Below are 26,438 nucleotides of genomic sequence, written 5' to 3' on the forward strand. Positions count from 1 at the left end.
AGGGCATTTTCCACACAAGCTGTTGGTACTGAAATTTATTCTTTCATCAGTTGTGACTGGCTGAGTCTGCTTTTTCCGGGGACTATGGTGGTAGATTCTGAATTTAGGAACTCTTACAGTCAAGGTTTTCCAGTGGACTACTTATGGTTTTAAATTCATCTACAAATTCATCAACAAATGCAATGTTGATGATGTACAGATCGCAGAATAATGTCCTTGATTCAGAAACAAAAATGGATAAGAGGATATTTAAGCTAATTGCTATTTTTGTTGATTTATAGATTCTGTATGCCAGGGATGTAGATCAACGCAGCACAACATTTGAAAAGTCCTTGCAGATGGGCAAAGAGTTCCAAAGAAGAGCAAAAGCCATGATACTCCGAGCTGCTATTCTGCGCAATCAAATCCACGTTAAGGTACTTCTTTCTTAAGTGATAGCTGTATCAAAGTACTACAGAGTTTAGAATGTAAGTTTGATTTTAATGGAATTGCTATAATGCAAGCTAAATGGAACTATTAGCTATAAATATTAATTGCTTGTAAATAGTACAAGTCACCTTACTCATTCTGAGTTTCTGCTGAATTAAAGTTTGTAAAATTTATTCAGTTAATAATTCTTAAGCAGCCAGTGTTTAACTTTTGGACAAGGAGTTGGTATTCAAAAAAGTTAGTTGTTTTAATTCCTGTAGAGGTTACAAGATATCATGATGAAGTCTATTCTAAGTAATATGTTGGAATGAAATCTATGCATCTCTCGTTAGAATTAGAATACTTATGTTTGACTGCTGCTCATATGCTTAAAGTGTTGTAGGATTAAAATTCGAGAATATAAACTTAAAAGCTTTTAAAGCCATTTCAATAAATGCTTCTTTGCTGAATGAAAAAACTTTTCTCTGCTTGACAAAAATGTTTCATGCTGAAGATTCCAGGATTATAAGCCTAGATCCTACTAAATCTCTTATGTAATTGGTTTTCCATACCCGAGTAACGTCTGGCAATTACCTAACTTTGCAAATTTTCTTATTGTTGCAAGGACTGGACAGCGGGATGCCGGAGCTGTCTCACATAAACTAGAGTTGCTTGAAGAAAAGGTTCCTTAACTGCCACACACCAAGCTGCTTAAACTAAGTTCACATCCAACCTCTACAGCTGGTTTTCCCATTCGTTGTCAGTTTTAGCTTGCCATCCATGAAGTAATTGCAGTGGTGGGAAGTGTGGCTATCTGTTTGCTTCTTAAGGGCCTTAATTGGCACAAGGACAGGTGAACAGCCTAATGTCTTTCCCACTGCTCATAAAATTGTGATCAGGCAGATAAGGGAAAGCACCCATGCCATTCATCAGCCCCTCTACCTGCATATCTCCCTGCAGTTGAGTAAAATTCTGTCCACAGTGCATGCATGAATAGAGAGAAATGTCACGTAAATCAGGAAGTCAGATTTTCAGAGAAAAAAGACACACACCAGTCCAGACCCAGTGAGGATAAAAAAGAAATGTGTGTATGCCAATGAAATATTGTGAACAATACAAAGCAAACTTCCAGTTAGATCTCCCAATGCCCCATCTGAGCTCTCATCTTCAGTTTCTCTACCATTTCCCCATATTTCCTCTATGCACTCATAATTTCTCCACTAAATCTACTTCCTGCATCACTGACCACGATCTTGCAAAACTGATAGCTTCTCAATTTCTTTGTCTGCTCCCATGTTACCTCATGGATGGTTGCCTCTCGAGCTGTTATCCACCTCCCATTCAAATACGCAATCACCATCGCCATCTCGACAAACCCATCCTATGTCTCGCTATAGTCGCAAACTATTTCCCCTTCACCAACCTGTCTGTGATACTCCACTAGTTATGTCTTTCTAACCTGCAAAATACAGATTACTTCTGACTGTCTTGTATGTGTTAACCTATCCACTATCCATGCTAATACATTACCCATTATGCCAAGAGCTTCCATCTTGTGCAGTAACCTGTTGTCATTTTATTGCATGCCTTCTGGAAATCCAAATTCACCACATCTACTGGTTTTCCTTTTATTAATTCTGCTTGGTATATCTTAAGAGCTCCAGAAAAATTGACAATAATGATTTCCTTTTCTCAAAGCCATGTTGACTCCATTTGATTCCATTAAGCTTTTCTAAATGTCCATCCACTTTTTTCCATAATAATGGACCTTACATTGTCTCAAGGACAAATGTTGGGCTAATAGGCCGATTACAATCAAATTACTTCAGTTTTGTTCGTAGAATTATCAACTGCTTCTTGCATTCTTCACTGAACTAAACAGGCAATGTGATTTGAAGGATTTATTGCGGATTAAAGTACTACGTGGGTTGTAACATCTGAAAATATGTGGTGAACTGCTCTGTTATGTTCTGTCTAACTTCTGAGTATCAACATTTGGTTGTGATGCCAATTATGCCTGCAGATGGCACCATGATCAAGGTTCTCAATGTCATGTATCACTTACTGATAACTGCCAAAGTAGCAATTGACAATCAATATTGAAATAAATCGGAGAAGTATCCTCTTCAAGTTCCATTCTCTCAGGTAGCAGCTATATTGATTTTTAAAATTCCATTATTCCTTCACTACTCTGCTGACACTTGATTCTGCTCTGTCACTTTACTACTTTCAGACAGTGACTTAAGAAAAAATCATTCACTTGTTTGATAGACTGGATTACCCCAATTGCACCTGCCAACAGGTATTATTTTCTGACAGCCCATTCACCTGTGCTTAAAGTCTATTGCATCTTCTCTTCAAACTCTTTGCCTGCTAACCTTCCCACATGACTTCCATTATCTATTTTAGCCTACTGAATTCCAGCAGTGTCTGCAATTGTTGTGTCCATCTTCTATCAAGTGCTGCTTCTTTTTACAATTCATACAGATAACTCTGAGAATGCACATTTTAATCAGAATTGCTTCATATCTGGCGAGTTTTGTTATATTTGCCAGTTGAAGTAACACCCATGTATCAGTTTTGGGCTGGTGTGATGGGAGGGAACTGTTAAAGGTAGAACTGGATTGTATTTAAATCAATTATATCAAACTTTCAAAAACTGATTTCTGCTGCTTTATAGTTAAAGATTGATAAGTTGGAGACAAATTTTAGCAGTTTTGATTTGTGTAGTTATGTGCTGCTTTTGATTTGAAGTGTTAACAGGTAAGACATTACAGGCTGTTAATAATTTTGTCCAGTGAATGAGAAATGCTTAATGATGGAACAGGTTTGTAATGATAGACTAAAGAATTTCAGATCTCAATGTAAATGCATACCATTATTGAATTTTCCTGAATAAATGTGGCGTAATTTGTATGTCAATAAACATCATTTTTGTGGGAGACAATCTTGTTACACCACAGTAGCTATATGATGCTGTTGTCCTTTTATTGATCTCAATTAGTTATGATGCATAAATCTCCAGTTTCTTTCAACGTTTGCTTTGGAACTGATACTTGATGTTAAGAAAATAAATGGTATTCATAGATTAATTTAATAATATAAATATTCTGGTGGCAAATGTTATAAAAGTGAGATTCTAAGCTCTGATAATACAAGATACTATTGTTTAAGTGTAGCATTTTTAACTTGCTATTTGTGAATTTTAAAAATTGAGACATTTTGCTTTGTTAAAGCTCAATTCCGTTTATATTTAATCATGTTTTCCTATATGATAATTTATGGCCTCATAATTTGTTTACAGTTGTTTATTCAAGTTATGTGTTCCAAGTTGCTAGTCCTGAATCCAAAGCAAGCAAACCTGATAATAAAACCATTACTGTCCAAGATTATTGAATTTTTTTTTTCATTTCTCTGCAGTCCCCTCCACGAGAAGGAAGCCAAGGTGAATTAAATTCTGCAAACAGTCAAACTCGAATGAGCACCAATATGTAAAGAAATAAAGACCCTGTTAAAGAAAAACCAGCGCTGTGTGCTTTGCCTTCCACAGTTCTGTCAACAAAGAACTGCTTTTTGGCTTTAAAGAAATTGAAACAATTGTACAAGTGAACCTCTATCCTGCTGTTTTTGGGGGCACGACGAAAGTTTTGTTGTTTAAGTTGAACATAAGATCCTTTGGATTAAAGAGGAAGATGAACTCTGTACCACAGGATCCAAATATTTACTTAAAAACATTTTTAATTATTTTCAGGATCCTAGTTGTGATCTGTGGGAGAGAGCTCTGAACAGTCGAGTGGCAAGGTTTTAGTTTCTACAAAACTGTGAAAAGCGTGCTGGAATAATAAATGGAGGATTTTGTACCAGTGAATGCATTACTGTTAGTTCATGAGTAGTAAAGGCCCATGACTGTGGAATGGAGTGAAAATGAATGGGGTATGGGAGCCTCTCGCACAAGTAATGTAAAAGCAGTGACTATCATTGGTGCGATATTCTATTCATTCCAGAGGCATTGTTGAAAAGTAGTTTTAAAAGAATTGTTACAATGGTGTAAAGTAGTCATTATGTTGAATTTTACTAAGAAGCTCCATTGATTTTTTTCACCATTTTAAAATTACTTTCCACTGCACATTTTTATTTCCTTCTACCAAGGTGGGGGATGCAATTGTGTCATAAACTCTTGCAATTGATGTCAGTACTGTTTTAAATTGGTTGATGAAATGCATGATTCTCTGGGGAGACCTGGAGGTATGATTCCTCTTTTATTCCCCATTTGCCGAGCAGTGTTTTATAAGTGAGAATTGATGCAATTCTTTAATAAAAGATACAAAATTTGAAATTCAGTCAGGATAGAAATTCAAATATGCAACAATTCATTATTCCAGTAATCAACTGCTTAAAACATCAGGGCCATCCGAACCACCCATCTCAATTTTACTAATTATCAATTTGCAAAGTTTTTCAACAATGCCAATGGAATGAAAAGTTCCCTTTCATCTTTATTCTAAATGTTATTGACTGGTGTCTCAAATTTTCCCATGAAACTGTATGATGTCATAGTTGATAATCAGTAATTGGTTGTTAGATTGCTGCAGTAATTGTTGGCTCAATCTTACGAGTATTAAAAAAGAAATTACAAGATTAGTATGAATTCTCCATTAGTTTAAACTTTAATGCTCAATGTATGATACAAGTTCTTCAATTCTGGCATCACTCCCAAGCAACATTCAGAATAAAAGTATGGTTTATTTTATTTAATAAAAGGAAATTTAATTACAAATTTGCAGTAGTAGTAAAACACAAAAATAGAAATATAGAGAATATATAGAGAGGATGTCTTACCATTATCAGTGAATTACAGGGTCTTTTTAAACAAGTATGAAAGGTAGAAACACGGGAGTACAGATAGGACTTGTTACTTTAACACACGTGAACCCTTGGGACTCACTGTTATTGGTTGGAAACTTGGTTTCTTCTTTGGGTGTGCATTGCCTTGTGGAATTTCAAGTTCTTCAAAATGCACCTGAAGCACTACATTTGTGAGTTAGTTTTCAGTTTTGACCTCTGCAAATTATCTTTGGAACACACCCAAAGAATAAACACATCACCAGCAAAGAGGAAGGCTGTGTCTCTTGACCTTTTAACTGTTCTGTTTACGGGCAATACGGTAACTAGTTTCACATTTTTGTTCCTGTATGTTCCTTTTTAATTGTACAAACTATGTGATGAGGACTGACTTATTGTCATGTCAGAATAAAAGTGACATTTCTTGTTACAGCTGTAATACAAAACACATCAACAATACAATGTTTTCCATATCAATTTAGAGTCAAATTTTGTAATTGTATGAAAAGCATTACCTAGGCCTCCATAGCTATTTAATGTTTTAAGTGACTGAAGAAGTTATCCAAAGTTGAGCTTATTTGGCATTTAAAACTGGAAAAAGCACAAATAATTGCCATTCTTTTTATCTATTATCTTTGTGTCTACTCAGTTATCCTGTGCAGTTAATGTTCTTGGGACTAAGTGGCAGTCTACGTATTGTTTCACTTTCCTCCTTCATTGTTGGGGTGTAGTTTATGAAATCCTTATCAAGTGTCTGGGGAAAAATGGGTAGTGACATCCCACCTTTTGGACCTGGCTTTGACCCTATCTCAGATAAGAAATAAATTTGTCTTTTCTCATACTTTCTTTCAGCCAAATTGCAGCTATGTCAGGTTGCATGGTGCTGTGTAATGTAAATGGCATGAAGTAAATTGATAAAGTAGAATTTTAGCCCGTGCAACCCAAATTTTAATCTCTGCTTTTGCTTTGATTTGATCTTTGGCAGAAGAAATTGTTCACTGCACAGAGGTCAAACTAGTTGCTGTACACGTTGGCTTTTCAATGAATGGTTTGAAGAGATGAACAGAAAAATATTGCCAGAACTTATGATTGTTCCTTTTCAAGACGTGCTTTCTGGCAAATGTTAATTTTTGCTGACAACACAAACTTCTATTGGCAACTAATCAGGAAAGAACAGTGTTACTTAAGGCTTTTCTCATAGCTCCTGAAATCAGCCTTTTTGTGGAAACTTAACATAGGAACTTCCGGTGTTTGGTACGGTTTTGGTTATATTTCTTATACATTAGTGCACGGTGTTTAAAATGTATGAGTGTTTACAATGGGATTATTTTGATTTTGTTTTAAAAAGGATCAAACAAATATAAAGCCACATTTACCTCAATATCACGTGTTCATCCTTTGTCCCTGTTTTTCCATTATAAAAACCTATAGGTATTACAGTATACATGTTTTCCAGATTTGGACTCAGTCTTCCCTTTATGGAATGTAGTAGGGCATCCGTGTGCATGTGAAAACAATTTCAGTGAGCCATTCGCATAGAAGGGATAGGATTCACAATGATGACTACAGTTGAGTAAACACACAATCAGTAAAATCCAAAACATTGTTTTCTGGTTATAACAATCCTGCATATTTTTTATTTTGAAGTTGTAATTGTAAAATACCAACTCAAGTGATAAATATTGGTAGTCTTTGTTTTTTGTGACTATTGCAGAAAAGTTGAACTTTATCTTTCATTAAATTTCAGTGTAAAACAAAAAATTGTGCATTCTAAAATCTTGCAAAAATTTGACTGAAATTCCTGATCGATAATGATATGTGAATGAAAACATGGCAAATTGATATTTAATGGACTGACCAAATAAATATGGCTGGGAACTAATTGGCCCAGTTTAAAAACATGCTATCATCTTACACTAATTAATGACCCACCCTTCTAAAGGAATAAATCTCTCACTTTGTTGAGTCTGATTGTTTACAAGTCAAATAGGCTATAATGGTTAGAATTAATGCAGCTATATATGATGAAAAACTTTTTCACATAGCCAGTTGTTAAGGCCTAGAATGCGCTGTGTACGTGCCTAGTAAAGGCAGGTTCAATCAACACGAAATAGTTTTTTGCAAAGGAAGAATTTGCAGAAGGAAAGCAGGAGGATGACGGTAGGTGAGATGCTCATTTGAAGAGCTGTCATAGACACACTGAGCTGAATGGCCTCCATCTGCATATAACAGTTCTGTGATTCTGCATCCTATTAAGACTAATTCAGAACTATGTTCTTGCATTACATGACATCCCACTTGACTTTGTTTTCAAATCTTTACATGTTTTGCCATGTTTACTTTTTCATACTGTTATAGTTTTTATGTGACCTGTTTTTGGTGATATAGGGTAGGAAAACAACAAATACATAAACATTAATCACTAGTGAAGGGTGAATGGAAACTTCAGAACAGATTTCATTCTGGTACTATTGATGTTGCTTTTGGGAGTTGGATGAAATAAACAGAATTCTTCGTTAGGAAGAAACTAACAATAGATGCTTCAGAACTTTACAAAGTAGGAAGCTATGCAGTCTTCTGACTCCTTCTTGGTAGAGTGTCACATCCTTATCTTTTTCATTGTAGCTGTTATCTCCCAGTAAGAGTCCAAAAATGTCATCTACATCTTGGCTTCTATTGAAGTTTTCACATAGATGTAATTATTCCTTTACAGGAATGGTTTATCATTATTTCTGAAAATGCTATGTCACAGTTGATGACCGGCCATTTACATTTTTGAGTTCTTACTTTGTAAAATTAGTTATCAGTCTTGAGCCTACATTCCAAGTGAGATCAAAGTATTGTTACTTTTTAGTTGAGAGAGAAATTTGCAGGTTGTTGTCTTGACTCTGTCACAGAATTGCAATACAATACAGAACCAGCTGCCTTCAAGTCACCCAAGTAAACAATGGTTCCAAAGTTGTTCTAGCTGGCACTTTGGTTGACCATGTCAGCTAATGCAGGATACATTAGCAGACATGATGCCCCATTGGCATTCATGTTTGCCAAAAGACTTTTCATGTTTTGGTTCACACATGTACTATGACTGAATTAAAGTAGAAATAATAAAGGTTAGGAGTGATCCTGAAAACTCAGGTTCAATAGATTCTTTCAGCTAGGGCACTCCTAGATAATCTGGAGCTAGAATTTAAAGATAGGAAGCGTCGGGATTAGATCTCTCAGTTTAAACTAACAGAAGAATTGATACATTAAGATTATAATATCCTATATGAGAAACATGGGAGGCTGGCCAGTAGGTAATTGAAGTATATGTTGAAAATTTAGTGGCAGTGTGGGTGATGTACTTGCAGAGCTGGAAATGTACAGTTGGGTTGTTGGATAGAAAGTAGGATTTTAACTTTAATCCTAGGTTGAACAGATGTTGAGGAATTATAAGGACTAATTCAACATAGGCTAGTAGCTGTGGAAAGGGTTTGAATATGTAGCAAAGGAACAGAATTTGTAGAAGGAGCTAAAAATAACAGCTTGTTCTCCCAAATTTTCAGTTGAAGTAATTGTTGACGTTTGTGTATTATTGTTGGTTATGCAACCTTACAGTACAGAGGCAGTTGAGGGAATTTTATTGTCAACATAAATAAGGAAACCTGATACCATGCTTAGGATCTTGTCACCGAGTCACAGCAGGAATATAAACAGAGGATTATGCCAAATGTGGAACCTTAACAAATGCTGAAGATTATTTGGGGAAGTAAAAAGCTATTGCTGGAACTGTGCTGGATCAGGTAGGAATGGAGCAATGTTAGGGCCAGTTACATGCAGCTGATCAATGAGAAATGATGGAGGAGAATGTTATGATTAATCACAACCATCTCATTATATTGAAGTAAAGAACAATAGACAGTGCATTGCAATCTTGGTCATAGAACATGTAATTTGTGGCTTTAACTCAGAAGCCATCAATGCTGTCAATAGATCCAAAAGAACCAAATCGAAAGAGAATCAAATGGAGTTCTGAGTGGATGTGCATGCAGCAGGGTGGCCCCAACGATTTATTTCCTTTTTGTCTGACCATCAGTCTGTGATGCATTTTTAAACTTCTATGATGTTGTCCCTTTGCAATTTAACAGAAAGCTGGTATGTTCTTTTAACTGAGCCAGTTGACTTTTGAGTGACCGTCAGTCTTGATTTTTATTATGTGATTGTTCTGCATGACTTGCTTCTTATTGTTTTTCAGATTGCAGTCTTTGTAAGGATTTTGTTTCAAAAGTGCCACAACATGTTCCCATGGCAACAAAGATGCTCAACCTTTGCAGGATTAATGGTATGAGCAGGTTGCTTTTAAAAGGCTCGTCAACCTAATGTGTCTTTGGGCTTTCATGCTGATAAGAAGGAAGAGCATCGCACTGTGAATTATGTACCACAAAGCTGGCACACTGTCATTATAAAATACCAAGTGATAATTGAGGATGAATTTATCACAGCACAAATCCCAATATTATCTCTTTTATAGTATTCTATCTGCCTCATCTTGGAGTATCTGAGGCCATTTGAGTGCATTTTAACTTCCTTCTCTATGAACGCAGGTATTCTGGTATATCTGGTGAGTACAGAATTGAGCTCGATGTGATGCCCACAGTCAAAAAGCCTACTAACATTCTCTCTCTTGCACACGTGTGAAGAGCTATAGTTTGGGGCCATAATATACACTTCTAAGAATTTTTAAAATATTTGTAAATGATTAGTAAATGTAACAGTAGAATAAATGTTAATATTCACTGAAATTGTATGGGTTGATCTTTATTTAGGTTACCTGGCTTTCTTTGAGGCCTGGCATTCCTTCATTGCATTAGTAATCAGAGTTCATTCTTTACTTGGTTATTGAGAGTTTTTCATGAGCAAATTGCAATTGATTTGATTTTCAAGTAAGCTGATTTGTTGCCAATTTTGATCTTTTCTTTTTGTTTGTATATAATACTTCCCTACCTCAACTATTCAATTTTTGAGATCCGTTTTCCTTCTGTTTTTCAGCTGGTCAGAGTGCCTCAGATGGTTCTATTAGCATTGTATAATAAAACTAGGTTATTAAGATTTGTCAGCATTACTAACTTTTTTTCAATTTTTCATATAAATCAGTTGCCGGAATTAACACTAAAGGCTGGCCATTCACTGACGATCAAACAATTTCGTACTTGTAGTCATTTTGACAGCACAAACACTAAGTATTTCTGGGGGTTAAAAAAAAGAGTATTTTGAATCTTTTTGATTTCAAGATCATCAGGATAATTCATGAGAAATACCAATGTTTACCTAATGAGAGGAAAGTGCTGATTGATAGAGATGTTGCCACGGAGGGAAGGGGTAGTTAGGTGATGACGTAAAGTTAATTGCCAGCTTTATTTAAATTTTAAACTAGGTATTTTGACTCTGAATAGTCAAGGCATTTGTCTGAGAAATGAACCAGAGAATGGTTGTCACTTATTTTGTTGAGTTGAAATGTGTGCCATGTGTATGTGTTTTCTTTGTCTGCAAAGAATACGGCCCTACGCACTAACATACATAACTTCCAATACATGTAGATGCACCAGACTGTGTGAGCCCAACTGCCAGTCTTAAATTGGTAAAAACCAAAAGAACTGCAGATGCTGTAAATCAGGAACAAAAACAGCTGCTGGATAAGTTCAGCAGGCCTAGCAGCATCTGTGAAGAAAAAAAAAATCAGAGTTAACATTCTGGGTCTGGTGGCCCTTCGTAAGTAAGTCAAAACATTGGCCTGTATATTCATGGTAGTAGAGAAGATGCAACAAAGAAATTTGCAACTATTTCTAGAATTTGTTTTTGGACATCCACCCTCTTACTGATGATTTATATTTCTGGGTTCAGCTTCTTGGTCAATTGAATGCAGTAATGTGCTAACCACTGACATTTCTTAGTGTGTTTTTCATGACATTCTAACCTTCTAGCAGAAGGAAGTTCAGAATGTGTTTCCTGCAGGATGCTTTACGTTGTATGTAGTGGAGAAGATTTTATTGACCGATCAAAAGTGATGCTGGACGTTCAAAATAAAATATTTCTTCAGAATTAGGTTTGAGATTAATTAACAGATTTATTCAGTTTTTTAAAAGCCCGTTTATAATATGTATGTTTTGAGTAGATAGTATATAAATCTTGAATTTATGCTGTATTTTGTATATAATTTTCTAATACTAGAAAGTTACTGCCTGGAGACACTGACTCTAAGGATTGAAGCCTTTAAGTACCACAGTTAAAGTGTCAATACAGAAGAATGCAGTTGGTGAAGGAACTGTTGGCAAAATGATTGCTTGCAAGCTGCTTCTATTCAGCAGTTTGAAAGTAACAAGGAGTGATTCAGAAGCATTCATAAATTCATTGCTGCAACACTTGGAATTGTGCAACAACATTTTTGTATACCCTTCAGTTTTAATTACACGTACTCTGAACTAATACTCACACCATGAAAAGATGTAGTTCGCTTGCCAGATGGTTTCGTGCTGCAGTTTATGCTGCTGCTGAAAGTCGCCTTTTGCCTTTGGAATCAAGGATCAAACCATTGTAGACAGTCAGGAAAGAAAAGCCTTTCTCTTTATTGGTTAATAGGCTCATATTAATTAGCATTTGACCATCTTCCATCATTTTTGAATTCCACATCACAAAATGTACCACAATTTCAGGCACACTATTAGGCTAGAAATATTTATAGAATATTTTGTGGGTAAATGAAAATATGTCTGTGATATTCTGAACCTTTTATGTTATGATGTGAACAATACCGTGATCTGACCTTAAAATATATTTAATATAAATATGCAACTTTCTGATTCAGATTAATACCTACAAAAATATGTTGGAACAGGGGCTATCAGGATTGTCACTTCAGCAATTTCTTAACATGCATTGTATTCTTTAAAATTCTAGAGTTTTAAATGAAGAGAAGATGGAGTATCCTATATTTTTCCCAATAAAGTTTCTGATTTCTATTCCTTCTGTTATGTACATTGGTGATATCATAGCTAATTTAATGATATTTACATGTCTAATATGTCAAATTATTAATTTTAATACTATCGACTTCAAAGACGCACTGCTTGCCATGAGGCTGAACCTAATAGTCATTTCTGAAGAAGGGTCTCGACCCGAAACATCAACTTTCCTGCTCCTCTAATGTGGCTTGGCCTGCTGTGTTCATCCAGCTTCACATCGTGTTATCTCAGATTCTCCAGCATCGGTGGTTCCTACTATCTCTTATCTCAGTCACCTAGTTTTCCAGAAAAGTATTAGAGATTCTGTTTGTATTTTTTGAATGAGACTGAATTTTAATCAAATTCTGTGACTGATAGTAACTGAGGGGAAAAAAACAAGTGGTTCAGCTATTTATTCCTGTTGTATCTTTAAGTCATCTGCTTCAATATATGTCTGCTGTTTTTGGTACCTGTGTTGAATTAAGTCTCTATTAATAAGTAGTTACATTCTATCTTGAAAAAGAATTCCCAAGATAAAAATGCCCAGCAAAGCTTCAAGTTTGGTAATTGTGTAGCAATAACACTTGTCAAGTCTAGTGGACATGTACCCAACATTAGCAATAAAGTGGAAGGCAGACTTTCTTGGATGCCTTGGATCATTCATTTGTTGCATTCGAGGTGGATGATTGATTTTTATATACCAATCTTCAGTATCATTGAAATGGAAATCTGAATTTTGAATTGAATTGTACGACTGAAACAAATAGCTAAGAGTGTTATTTTATCTTTCAAATTAAATATGTGACATTCAATTGATTTCTTACAGTTTTTGGTCTGTTAGCTTTAATTCTCTTGCTGACCTGCCTTGCTTAAGTCGAATGAATGGAATAAAATCAGATCATGAAAACTCTCAAGCTGGCCAATGAGCGATTAACTAATTCAACCTTATTTGGCGCCGGTTGTTGCAAAACAAGTCAACTATTCAGTTGACCATTTAGTATAATTAACTTTTCAGGTCAACTTTTTAACTATTAGTTGATCTACAAATGAGAAATAATATATTACATGGCTTAACCAACACTTCAAAACGTCTGAAAATCTTGAGATAAGCAGATAGTCTCTTCAAACAAAGAATCTTTAACCCACATAGACTAAGATAATAAAATAGACTTTCCATTGGATAGGGCCCCATACCTTTAAACCTGAACAACCTGAGCTTTGTAGTTTAGACACAACTCCCAGACCTGAAATGTCAGCTTTCCTGCTCCTATGATGTTGCTTAGCCTGCTGTGATCATCCACTCTACACCTTGTTATCTCAGATTCTCCAGCATCTGCAGTTCCTACAAATCTGAGGTAATATGTAAGTTCAATTTTAAAGCTTCAAACGTTTAGTATTTCAACAGCTGAGTACCTTTTTAATATGATGCTTTACTGGACCATTATCAAAAAGTAATGTGGTATTAGGAAAGTTAAAACAAAGCTTGGTCAGAGAGAAGTTCTGAGAAAGATCGAGGATAGATGAAAAGGTTTAAGCATTGAATTTGTGACTATAAGGCTGAAAGTACAGTCATTAATGGTGAACAGAAAAATTTGGGGCACAGAAGGGACTGTGAATGGGAAATGCAAAATTCTCTGAACCTTATGGAGTTGGAAAAAGTTATGACATAAGATAAGGCAAGATCAAATCCTGGTATGAATTTCCAACAAAACAAAATTTAAAATTTTTAGTCATTTTAATGATGATAGGTGAACTGGACTCAGGAAGCATTAGGGTGCAAACAGCAGTTTTGTATGAGCTCAAGCTTATGCAGGATGTAAGGTGGAATAGATTTGTAGGAGTAATGAGTGTGGCAGCAAATAAGGTCAGGCCAGGGACCAGATGGGCAATGTTATGGAGCTGGAAGTATGTATTTTGATGCTAGAGAGACTAGGACCTGGGAGTTCAGATCAGTTAGGTTGTATTGATAGAGAATTCTCTTCTTCAGTCGGTCCAGGGAGTCGGTGCTAGAGTTTCTTGGACTGAGACAATTTCTTTTACTTCCCAATATATAACTAGGCGATATTCCAGGTTTTTTCAGCACTGAATGCCACATAAGCAGTGGGATAAATCAGAAACAATGCAGGAGTTTGAGAGAGAGTTTCAGGATGATCTAAAGGAAGGGGGAGTGTGTGAGTGAAAACAATGAGTTAAAATATGTTTGAGTACTACAGAGATAGTAGCGCAGAAGCAAGAAGATTGTAAATGATTCTCTCACTGAATGTATCAACAGAATTGAACTAGGCGGTGATCTCGGTCCATTGGATATTGGCGGAAAGGCGTTCATCAAAGACAGTGTGGTCACCTGTGATTAAGGCTGCAGATAAATTGAGAAAACTGAAAATGGATAGTTTATATTATCTCATACTCCTAAAATATAATTGGTGACTTTAAGGGCTATTTCATTGCTATGGCAGGGACAGAAAACTGAAATTGTTTAATTGCAAGAATGTCGAATATTGATTTGGGAGACAATGTTTAAAATCTCAGAAGGAAGGAAGATCCAAGATGCTGTGATAGTTTGCAAGGACAGAGGGTAAAGGCTATTTGTTTTTTTGAGGGAGTGGGTACAATGGCTGATTTGAATGACAAGGAAATTATCTGAGTTTCTGAAAAGAAGCTCCTGAAGAGGCTATCCTTGTGCACTGAAATATTGTTATATTTGCCAAAACTCAAAATACTGAAGATGTTTGAAATTCTCCATTTCATCAGGAATTATTTCTAAATTAAGGGTATCCCTGTACACATAAGCCATGAAGCCTCAATCACATCCTTATACTCTCTCAACAGGGCAATGCCAGGCCACTCGATGGGCAAGATGGAACAGAATTTCTAATATCATGAGCAGCACTAACTTCATGCTGATCAAAGTGAACAAAACCAAATTTTAAGCTGTCTATATAACTTATTGTATTCAAAGCAAGACAGCCAGAGAGAGATAATTTGGTGAAATCTCCCTCTCTTGTTACCAGTGATGCGTGGTGACTGGGCTTCCTAATCTATGCATGTTGGAAAGTTACCCATTGCACCAATAGTAAAGCTGAGGCATTTTTAACTTCCAAAGGATACTTGCTAATGCCAAGTGGGTGTTTTAAGTCCTCAACAGGTAAGGCCAAAGGATCACTCCTGTTCCTCCTGGCCCAACAAGGATGTTATTTTTAACTCACCATTTGAATCTTTTAGATTCAGTAAAACTCATCCATGAAACGTTCAGCTCCTCCACCCATCATTTTCTCCAGGTGGAGAAGCTGCAATGACTTTTCAATCAAAACTCAGTTAAACTTTCAGTCAGCCATAAATGAAAACTTTACATGGTACCCAACTTGAGTTGTGTGGAGTTAAATTTGTTAGTTAGTTTGTATACAAATTGACTTTATATTTCCATCTGAATTTTTTGAATCATTGTCAGAAATGTCATTTCATCACAACATGCAAATTGCTTTTCTTTACGAATAACGAATACTAACCTGAAACAAAAGTGTAAACGTCATTATGCTTCAAAGTTATTGTGTACTGAATTCATTTATAATTTTTGACTGCTTGATTTTATTATATTTTATGTTCAAAACCTCGTCAAATAATACATTGACTTAGCTTGTTTACTCTGGGGAGAGGGCGAATAATTCTGTAATAGTTTCTCATTTTTTCTTAAGTACAATCAAAATATGTTGTATAACAACCGTGCTTTTTGGATTGCTTTATTTATTAAAATCAGATGAGAATTAGATGTTTCATCCTAGGATGAAGACATAGGATGCAAAAATGGGGTGGAGGAAGGTTTGGATGTGTTAATTATCTGGTCTTCCTCATCCATTGACATCTTTGAAATATGAATTACTATTCATCCATTGATACATTTCTATCAAGATAATTCCAGTGGACCAAATCAGATCATTTTAACACTGAAGCAAAATCATGTGAACTAATTTACTTTTTATTTATGATTCCAAATTACATTCCATCATGATCATTACACAGAAATCAAATGTGAGTCAGAATCAAATCACTCCTGATTTATACTAAGCACAAAGAATTTATAATTCACAGAGCGTTATTTTTTTAAATTCGCCAGGAGGTGAAACTAGCTTCTGTGTGCTGTCTTGAACAAAACCGTTGTTTCAAAACATTTAAACTTTGGTCCTGATTTTCTTGTATCCCAGTGCAATTTGGGTGGCTCGCGGTTGTAGATGCTTGGTTTTTGATCTGTTTTCCATGCAGATTGTTCCCATGAGGTGAGTGAATAGCAAGTGTGAAAAACACTTCCTACTTGCTACTCTCCTTTTGGGGGACAGGCATTCATTACTTGTGGGATAATTGCTGTGTGCCACTGATGGTAAGTACCCAATGTATACCTTTTCCTTCCTTCCTTCCTTCCTTGGGAAAAAGCACATAAAAAAAGGAAGAGGATGTGAACAAGAAAAGCAGACAAACTGTATTTTTCGAGTTTTGAAGAGCTGTTTCTTCAAACAGAGTCTTGACTTTGAAGTGGAATTGGAGATGGGGTCATATGGATATCTTAGCTCCAGTTCAATGTTAGTGCTACTTATTTTTCCTTCAGTCACAATCTTCTTTGTCAGTCATCACTGAAGGAAGCCTGTACTGTATATAAAAGCTGCATGCAATCAAATCAAGGCAGGTTGGCTATACTTTTCCTTCCGTTGAGGCCGCGCAGAGGAAAATGAAGCAGGGCTAGCAACCAATGGCAATAGTGCACATAACATTACAATGTGTCATTCAAACTCACTTTGGCAGGCGGTTGTTCTGAAACTCCAGTATTTTAAAAGGCACATAGAGGACAAATAGGCAACATTAGATAGAGGTGGCTGGGAGGAACAGGAAGCAGTGCCTGATTTCTGGTGAAAATGGGAACTGCAGATGCTGGAGAATCCAAGCTAACAAAGTGTGAAGCTGGATGAACACAGCAGGCCAAGCAGCATCTCAGGAGCACAAAAGCTGTGTTCATCCAGCTTCACACTTTGTTGGCTTGGATTCTCCAGCATCTGCCGTTCCCATTATCACTGGATGAAGGGTCTAGGCCCGAAACATCAGCTTTTGTGCTCCTAAGATGCTGCTTGGCCTGCTGTGTTCATCCAGCTCCACGCTTTGTTATCCTGATTTCCGGTGCCTTTTTCTTCCCCAAACATTTATTCTTTTTAACCTATGGTTATTGGAAATGTTGACAAACTGTGTACAAATTTTATAACCTGGCAGCTTGTGTAGAAGTTTCCATAATTCACATGTGACGTTCTAATGCATTGTAATGGAAATGGCATAGTCGGTTGTTTTGATATTTGTACCCTAAGTTTCTGTGCATTCCTCGGTATATCAGTCTTGGCCTTGGGATGTGCCAGTACGCACCACATGGCCTTCCAGTGCAAAGCACTGTGTACAACCAGCAGCTTTTGGACAAGGCGAAGAATCCTATTTATTAGTGGATTGTGATCTGTGTTCCTGTATGTTGGTTATATTGTAGGGCATGTTTCTTCACCCAAGCAGAATAATCATGATGGTTTAGACCAGACGTTCTCAACCATTTTGCTCCTTAAATGCCCCACCAGCAATATTAAACATGCACACAAATTAATTCTTCTGTACAAAGATTAGTAATGCAACAAAGTTCTTGTTTTATGGAATGAAACATTATTGCTGGGGACCTAATTGAGGTTTGGCTGAGGGGTGTAGTGACAAGTTACAGCTGTGAACCAAATCATCTTTGTGTGAATGGCAACGTTCAGTCATAGGCCATTGGCTGAATCAAATTGTCATGACATCTGGTCATGTGTTAATGATTCATTAAAGCAGTAGGACAGAGGTAAATTGCACAAGGCTGACATTCTTCATAGCTCTAAGCTTAGTTATTTTCAATGAACCTTTTGCCATAGCAACACCCACTTCCACCACCCTGCCCCAACTGAGAAATCCTGCCTCATGTAATACACAAATGGCAAGTACTGAGAATTAGCAGCTAATACCATGATGCCACTTCTAGTAAATACGCTACAACTGGCAACTACGTGTATTTGCAGGAAAATCAGCAACTGTGGGCAAGACCCAGAAGAAAATGAAGCTTTTACCCCTGAAAATCCAGGAAATTTAACTTGTAAATTAAAAATATAAACAGAAAATGCTGGAAATTTTCATTGGGTTAGGCTGCATCTGTGTCGGGACAAGCATACCTATCACAATAACTCTGTTTCTCCCTCCACAGAGGCTGCCTGACCTGTTGAATATTTTCAGTATCTTCTGTTGTTATATCAGATTTCCAGCATCTGCTGTATTCTGTGTTTTCAATTTAAGTTTTCAGTTGTTGCCACTGTCTCTATGCAACCGTTCTCTATGTAGTCAGAAATCTCACAATGCCAGCTTATAGTCCAACAGGTTTATTTGAAAACACAAGCTTTCAGAGCCTCAGTCCTCCTTCAAGTGTTAGTGAGAGATAGTATCAGACACAGAATTTATAAGTAAAAGATCAAAGGTTCGCACCATTGATGAGGGTATACCAAACAAATCTAAGATGCTGTTAAATTTTTAATCAGTTAGAAGGTTTTAATTGATTAATATATACATGTAAATCCCTGAATTCCCTTCAAGTCACGGTCCTGAGAGAACTACAGATTTTAAGTCAGACAATGCATGCTGGGTATGGGACCTTGTTTCAAATCTATGTTTTGGTTTGGAGTCAGATTAGACTTGTTTCTAAATTAATAATTAATAAAACACCATATTGATTCACTGTCTATAAATTGTGTGCTTTTTGAGTGTGTGTGTGTGTGAGTGAGAGGAGGGGATTGAGAGTGGGTGTGCGCGGTTGGGGGTGAAGGGAGAGTGGGAGTGCATATATATTGTTGTGGGGTCACCTGTAGCACGATATGACCCAAGGTCCCAGTTGAGACCATCCTTATGGGTACCAGACTTGGCTATCAGCCTCTACTCAGTGACTCTGCATTGTTTTCAGTACTTGAACAAGTTAAAAGAAGTACTTTGTTTAATGGTACAGAACTTGAGTATTGCTGAAAAAGATACAATTTGTCAAAATGTTTCAAAATTCAGAGATTAGATGTGGAATTTTTGCTTTCTCTCAATCTCTACTGGGAAGGACTTTCTCTGCTTGCTGCCTAAGCCTGACAACCATGGAAAATAATTGCACATGGAATTATGCAGTAATTACAGAAGATGAAATCAGTCATGACAGTGCTAATCATTTGTAATTACACAGTATTTTATGATAATCAAATATGTTAGCATGTTATTATTTCATATAGAAACAATCAGGATTAATAAACTGTTATAAAATGTAGTTTCACAGATGTGCTAACATGCGGGCCCCCCAAATGACCTTCCCTAAATGTGATTGGAAAAAACAGAGTGCAAACGATTTAGAAGTTGTCATTTTGTGCCTTGTGTCAGTTGGTTTGAAGAGGTACTCAAACAGAGTTCGGTGCATGATAAGTTTCACATAATCATGGTGAGAGGACTAAGAAAGAAGGCACCAGTCTAGAATGAGTATCTGAAGAGACAGGTCTTAGACATTGCACTGGAGAATTATGCTTGAGAACCTACTATTGCAGATGTAAACATGGAAGTATACAGTATAGAAAGTATTGAAGAGGCTTGCCTTATGTTGAGGGGCCAGCAGCCTTGCAACAGTGCACGTGCTGACCACCTCCATCCCCTCTTCTCTCGCTCGCTCGCTCTCTCACTGCATTTCACTTCACTTCTCTCACTCACCCAGTCCCCAAGTCCCTCCCCCCGCCCCCCCCCCCCCCTCCATGCCCTGATATACTCTAACTCAATATCTCAATGTGCAGGTCACAACATAGTTTTAAAGCACAGTCACCCAGCTAAATTTTTGTTTTCTGCTTGCAGTTTAATAGGGATACTCAGTAACTTACCGATGGGGGAATTTAAGCGACTTGACATCATCAAAAGGTTTCTCTTTGGAACAATGTGAATTGATCTAAGCATCTGTACCCACAAGGAAAAACATGTAAACTGCAAGTAATTTACAAAATTGTTATCAGTGAAAATGAATGCCTCATTAAACTTAATTTCTAATATAAAAGCTTACTATGAGCACATTCCCACACACCTTCAATGTATATTTTTCAATAAATAAGTTCCAACCGACAAACCCATTCATTTTGAGAATCAGGATTTGTATTTTTTTACACAATATTCTCAACAAACTTTTTCAGTGTCACATTTATTCCATGAAAAAGCAGCTCCATCATATTTTACAGTGCAACTGTTGATTTCTGTGAAATTAAAATCACACAATAGTTTCTTAATCAACTAAAAGCAAGCTGCTGCTGATGCAGAAAGTCTGAAATTAACACAATGCTGGAGAACATGATCAGTTCTGGCAACATCTGTGGAGAGAGAAACAAAGTTACCATTTGAGGTCCAGCAGGACTCCTCCCTCAGAACTGAAAGGAGATGGTAAACAGTGGCCTTTATGCTGTAGACAGAGGGGGAAGAGGAATAATTGAAACAGATTGTGAGGATGCCCAGTGTGAAAGACGAAGGCAGTGACAATGGTGAAGGAGAGGTAGGCAGGTGTAAATAATATAAGATAACATAGTGTGGGGCTGGACGAACACAGCAGGCCAGGCAGCATCAGAGGAGCAGGAAAACTGATGTTTTGTGTCTAGACCCTTCCTCAAAGGTGTAAATGTTAGTTGTGAAAAGGAGAAAATGGGTCCATTCTGCTGAAAACAAATTTAACAAATCACAAATAAAACATCAACATCAGCTCCAATTAAAGATTGGGAAGATAGTAGCTATTGTCTTTGGTCAATAGACACTCTTTCCCCAGCAACAATATGATCCTGAACCCAACTATTCATAACTTTGTCATGTTTGTTCCCACAATACGCTTCTGAATACACATCCCTAGGACTGCCTGTTTCCACCTCTTTAATATCACCTGACTTGGTTCTTCTGCTACTGAAACCCTCTTCCAAGTCTTTGCTACATCTAAGTCTGATGACTTTGCACTCCAGACTGGCTTTCTTCATTTTATTTGCTGTAAGCCTAATGTCACTTAAAATATTAATGCCACATCCTCATTTGTACCAACTTTAGTTTACCTTTTATCCCTATGCTCACCGACCCAGACTGACTCCCTGATGAGCAAAGCCATAAATGTAAAGTTAAGTACTGTTTTGAAGGGCCTCCGTAGCCTCTCTCATCTCCAACTCTCTTGGCATTCTTCAGCCTCTCAAACATCCTACCCACCACCAGCCCGAAGATCGCTGTTCTCATCTAGTTCTGAACTCTCGATTTGTTTTGACGCCTCTATTTTTGATGGCTGTCCTTTCAGCTACCTGGGCCCTAACTTAAGGCATACATCCCTAATGTTTCTGCTGGCTACCTGCCTCTCCCAGTATAAAATATTTCTTAAAGATGCATGGAAAAATAATTGGTTTATTGAAAGATCATCATGGTGACATATGCTGAATTGTGGTAATGATACAAGTAAAGATAGTAGTTAAAATTCATAGTTATAGATATTCATTAAAACAACAAAAGTAGTTTACAATTATAAACATTTCAATGGACAAATACATTGCAAAATTATATATCCCCTTAATTTGCAGAACTGAAGGATCTACTGCACTTTGCGTTTGTAGGTAGATCATGTGTTATCAGGATGAGCTCATTATATATCAATCATTTATATATACAATTTGAGTTTCTTAGGGAGTTGGACTTCTTATCGTCTATTAATCCTGAGTTTTATTTACAGAATGATACCCTTTTCCTTAATTCCATTACACATTGGTCAAAGAGAGCAAACTAATCTGTTAGCCATCTGCTGTATTATCATTTTATGTGGTTGGATATCTAATTTCATTTTGTGATGCTCCTATGAAGTGCCTTGTGATTTTTATTAAAGGTTTTATGAATAAAAATTGTTCAGTAATTTTATTTTGATTAATTTTATTTTGGAGCATCAAGTTAATAAATTGTGGTCTTAAATATTTAATAATTAAGTTACAGGACGTTCTACATAATATCAAAGCAGGGTAAATTATAATGGTTATATTTTGTAATTGTATCACATTTGTTAGATCTGGAGTCACATACAAGCCAGACCAAGGGAGGATTAGTTCCCATTAGTAGGTTAGCTACTCTTTCACTGAGACTAGTTTTCAATTTCACATTCATTAATTGAATTTAAATTCCACCCAATACAATAGTGGAAATTTGACCTGTGGTCCTACAGTCTTGGCTTCTGGATTACTAATCCAATGACATTAATACTATTACACCATTTCTCTCTAAAGAGTTAGTTTAGAGTTAGCAGAGCTGTTTTCTTTATGAAATTTCAACTGTAATGATTTATTCCAATGTAAAGTTCATAGGTAGCTGTAAATTTGTTTGAGTCGTTCACTTTGGATTACAGGATAAACAAAGGGTCCAGGTACAGAAATGACTTTCTCTCAATTTAAAAAAAACATTTTAATGGAATTAACATGTAATATTGTATTTAATATTTAATATTGTATGAATCTTATTAATTCTGTATGTACTTCCACAGATCTATAATTCTTTATCATTCACTGTATTACATGAAAATATTTGAATGCTAATCCAATGTCATTAGAAATATGAGAAGTGTATTATCACCCTCAAACAGAAATTAGGAATCCGAGGAATTAAATTTTATCAAAATTCATATGTCACTACACTCAAGGTATAATTCCCTAAGGCAGCTTTTATTGGTATCTATCAGCACAACCACAGTGAGAACATTTTGAATGGATTGTTGTCAGAGCATACTGCCCACTGACAAATAAAGAATATAAATAACGTCTACTATCCAAAGAAGACTTCCATCTATCTTACATTATGAAATAGGTGGGAGCAGTTACATTTAAACCCGACATAATTTTTGAGACCATCACTATTTTACTTTTATTTTTGGTTTGAAACTGTAGGTTGAGTTGAGAATTGAACTTTGAACAGAAGCTTGTGTTAACAAAAAGGAGCACCTAAAAGACTGATGTTTGCTGTTGGGAGCTAGCCTTGAAAGGTAATTAATCATATGCTCCAAAAACACTAGACAATTTGGCACTGAGAGTTGGGTCTATAGCCAGCAGCTGATTGGATGTTGAATTGGTCAATCAAAGGAGGATTAAGGCTGACCAGCCAATCACAGAAATAATGTTGAAAAAGGAAGAGAAAGTAGAGTAAACGAGCTACTTTTAAGATGCTGCTTGGCCTGTTGTGTTCATCCAGCTCTACACTTTGTTATCTCGGTAAACTGGAGTTGCCTGGGTTTTGGAGAAGAGATTGTTTTGCTTTAGAAGCTACAGAAGTTGGAAGCTTTAATTTTGGTTTTGCTTATTTAAATTTATATCCAGTTATGAACTCATGGCAAGTTCTGAGAAAGGAACCCCATTCTAGAGGAAATAAGTCAACTCTCCAAAAGTCTGCAGAACCTGTTTGCATTGACCAGTGACTTCCGAATTCAAGCAAGGTAATCCGATGTATCTGTACTGTAACCGATTATTCAAGGATTTCTTGTAGGTCTGGTATACATTATTGAAATAGTTATTGAACTGTCAAATCATAATTCTTTTTACACTCCATTTTTTTAATCCCTTAGCTGTGTGCATGCCTGTGTCAGTGGGAGAGTGGAAGGTTTATTTCCAAAGAAGTTTGCACTTAGATCATAAATATTAAGCAGATTGTCTTGTTTATTTGCTTTCTGCTAAAGTTACATTGTTAATTTTTGTTTAAGTTATAAACTTGGTTTCCAAGATCAGTTACTTGTAAAGTCTGGTTAGGAACAAGTGAGCAATTTTGAGGATTGTTGATTGCTTTAAGATCACTGTGTTGTGAATCCAGTAATGGTGGCTGCTTTTGTTTGGGTTTTATTCCTGTATTGTAACATAATATACATGTGTTTTACATACAGGAATGTGAAAGACTCTGTGCATGATGTATTGTATGTGTTAACTTACTGCATATGATAATTCTGACTTTTGAAAAAGTTTTTTTTAAAAGCCCAATTTTACTAGTTTGTTACTTTACTTTCTTTCTTGATATTTACCATTTTTGTTGGACAGTAGGTTTATTTAATACCAGTATATTAAGAAAGATTTGCATTTTGAAACCTTCAGAAACATTTTGGAGAGGAATGTCTGACATGATTTGAAGTTCAGTTGCTGTTTTTCGGAACTGTGGAAATTTGCACTGCATAATACTATGCTTTGCTGTCATTCTGAGAATAGGAGCTGCAGTGAGGAAAAGTTGTATGTTGTGTCTCTAAGTACTTAAAATGACATGTATGAAACTGGCTCAAAGCAAAACCCTGTGGAATGTTTCAAAACAGGAAATGGATAATTGTAAATTCAGCTGTTCCTGGTAACTCTAGATACTCAACTGTAAATATCTCATTAATGTAAAGCATGAACACTCTTCAACAGAATAAGTGAAGTAACCTTTGTGGAAGAGCTCATGGAAATTGCCTGAGTATAGTGAGGGTAAAATTCAATGTTGAAATAGGCACAAAACTGGCTGTGGTAGCTCAATTGCTCGTTAAAGACTCCATTTGATTTTCTTACCATTGATTGAAATTGTGAAGAAACTATGACAAATCTTCAGTCACCACATTAATTTCTTCACCCTCTGCCAAAGTTGAATTTCTCATCTGGTGAACGTGAAATTTCTGTTTGCAGGGAAATGTGACCTCAAAGGTAATATAAGGGACAAGGAATAAACGTAAATAAGTCCAAACTCAATTTTTAAAAAAATGCTGAAAAGAATTTTGATTGAATGCTGTATGTACAGTGTGAAAGAAAGACTGAGGTCAAATCATAATTATCTCTATAATAAAAAGGGGTGATTTGTTTTCTGATGCTGTAAGTGGTTGGTGATTTACAATAATTTAAAATATCCAGAATCTTAAATGAAAATAACACAATTTTCACTTGAACTTCACTATCCCATTGGTAAATACCATAGATTCCCTGAAGTGCAACCAAGCTTGCTGTATGCAAAATGACCACTGCATTTTCTACAACAATGATTAAACTTAGTGCTTCGGGATGTGCTGAGATTGTGAGTGGCACTACATAAATACAAATCTATATTTCTTTTCTATCTCTGCAAACTTGCTGGCAAATTTATTTACTGTCTTCCGCAGGGAATGCATTTATTTGTGTAGACTAAATGATTTCTATAACTCAAAATATGAGGCAGACTGTAAGAAAATTCTAGTGTCAGGTATAACAGATACGCTCCGTGTTAACTGTATTATTGCTATTCATTATTATTAAGTAATTGAGGAATTCGCATGAAACTAATTGTCTTTCCTTATTTGAAAGTAAGAAAATAAATGGCAGTAAACACCAAAGCGAAAACATATTCTGAGTAATAACAGTAGCATATGTTATGAAGCATGTTCACTTCGTTTGTAATGATGTAACAAATTATTAATATGATAAATGAAACTTTACAGAATATATTAACTGAAACACAACTTAAAAGCATTCTGAGAAAGTACAAACCATTATGAAAATTGCCTTTCCTGTTGCTGTGTGGACTGGTAACAATCTGATGAGTTTCTGTAGAGCTTTTCTGCACTTAGGATTTTTCCAGTAGGAATCTGTATATTGTTAATGATTTAGCTTTTAAATGAGGTCTGAAAGTTCATTTCCAGTTACCCATTGCATAAAAATTGATTGATTTGTGTAATGTTTATGTGGCACTCTAATGTGATGATTTTGCTTTGAATGCTGTGGGGTTATGCATGGTTTGTATTAAACGGTATTAACTTTTCTCATTAGGATTTTGGTAATGGGTTTTTACAATACTAAGAGGCAAAGGTCAAGGAACTCAATTTTTCCCGAATAGGCTAAGCAGGAAGGCTGGAGAAACTAGCTTTGAGTAGCTTAGTTTCAACAGTGAATGGTATTAGTTCATAAATTGCACTTTAATTTCTTTTATACAGTGGTGAGACATAAGTAATTCATTGCTCTAACTGTAAATCACAGAATCATAAAATGACATGTTACAGACTGAGGCTATTCAGCCCTATGTCTATGTTTTTTTTCCCCATTTTGTGGGGTGTGTGCAAAGCTGGCTGGCCAGCATTTACTGCCTGTCCCTAGTTGCCTTTGAGAAGGTGGTGGTGAGCGGCCTTGTTGAGCCTCAGCAACC

At 36.2% G+C, this 26,438-nt stretch overlaps 1 protein-coding gene and 1 long non-coding RNA gene across 3 annotated transcripts in view; one reads left to right on the forward strand and one right to left on the reverse strand.

The window, feature by feature from the left end:
- Positions 1 to 7,103, forward strand: part of gps1 (G protein pathway suppressor 1) — a 47,055-nt gene extending 39,952 nt beyond the window's left edge. Inside the window, exons 13-14 of the mRNA XM_048555195.1 lie at positions 282 to 416; positions 3,829 to 7,103. Coding sequence (XP_048411152.1) covers positions 282 to 416; positions 3,829 to 3,903 — 210 coding nt within the window. The 3' untranslated portion in view covers positions 3,904 to 7,103. The remainder of the gene's footprint in view (positions 1 to 281; positions 417 to 3,828) is intronic.
- Positions 7,104 to 16,068: 8,965 nt separating this feature from the next.
- Positions 16,069 to 25,885, reverse strand: LOC125463593 (uncharacterized). 2 transcript variants are annotated; one of them, XR_007249867.2, is made up of 3 exons: positions 25,787 to 25,877; positions 20,159 to 20,258; positions 16,069 to 16,640 (listed from the first exon to the last, which is right to left on the reverse strand). It is a non-coding gene; the product is annotated as an uncharacterized LOC125463593 (long non-coding RNA). The 2 variants fall into 2 exon arrangements; XR_007249866.2 differs by having other exon boundaries at positions 16,074 to 16,640; positions 20,159 to 20,231; positions 25,787 to 25,885.
- Positions 25,886 to 26,438: the final 553 nt, after the last annotated feature.

Source organism: Stegostoma tigrinum, chromosome 22 (genome assembly GCF_030684315.1).
Source record: "Stegostoma tigrinum isolate sSteTig4 chromosome 22, sSteTig4.hap1, whole genome shotgun sequence".
In the NCBI taxonomy this organism is placed as follows: domain Eukaryota; kingdom Metazoa; phylum Chordata; class Chondrichthyes; order Orectolobiformes; family Stegostomatidae; genus Stegostoma; species Stegostoma tigrinum.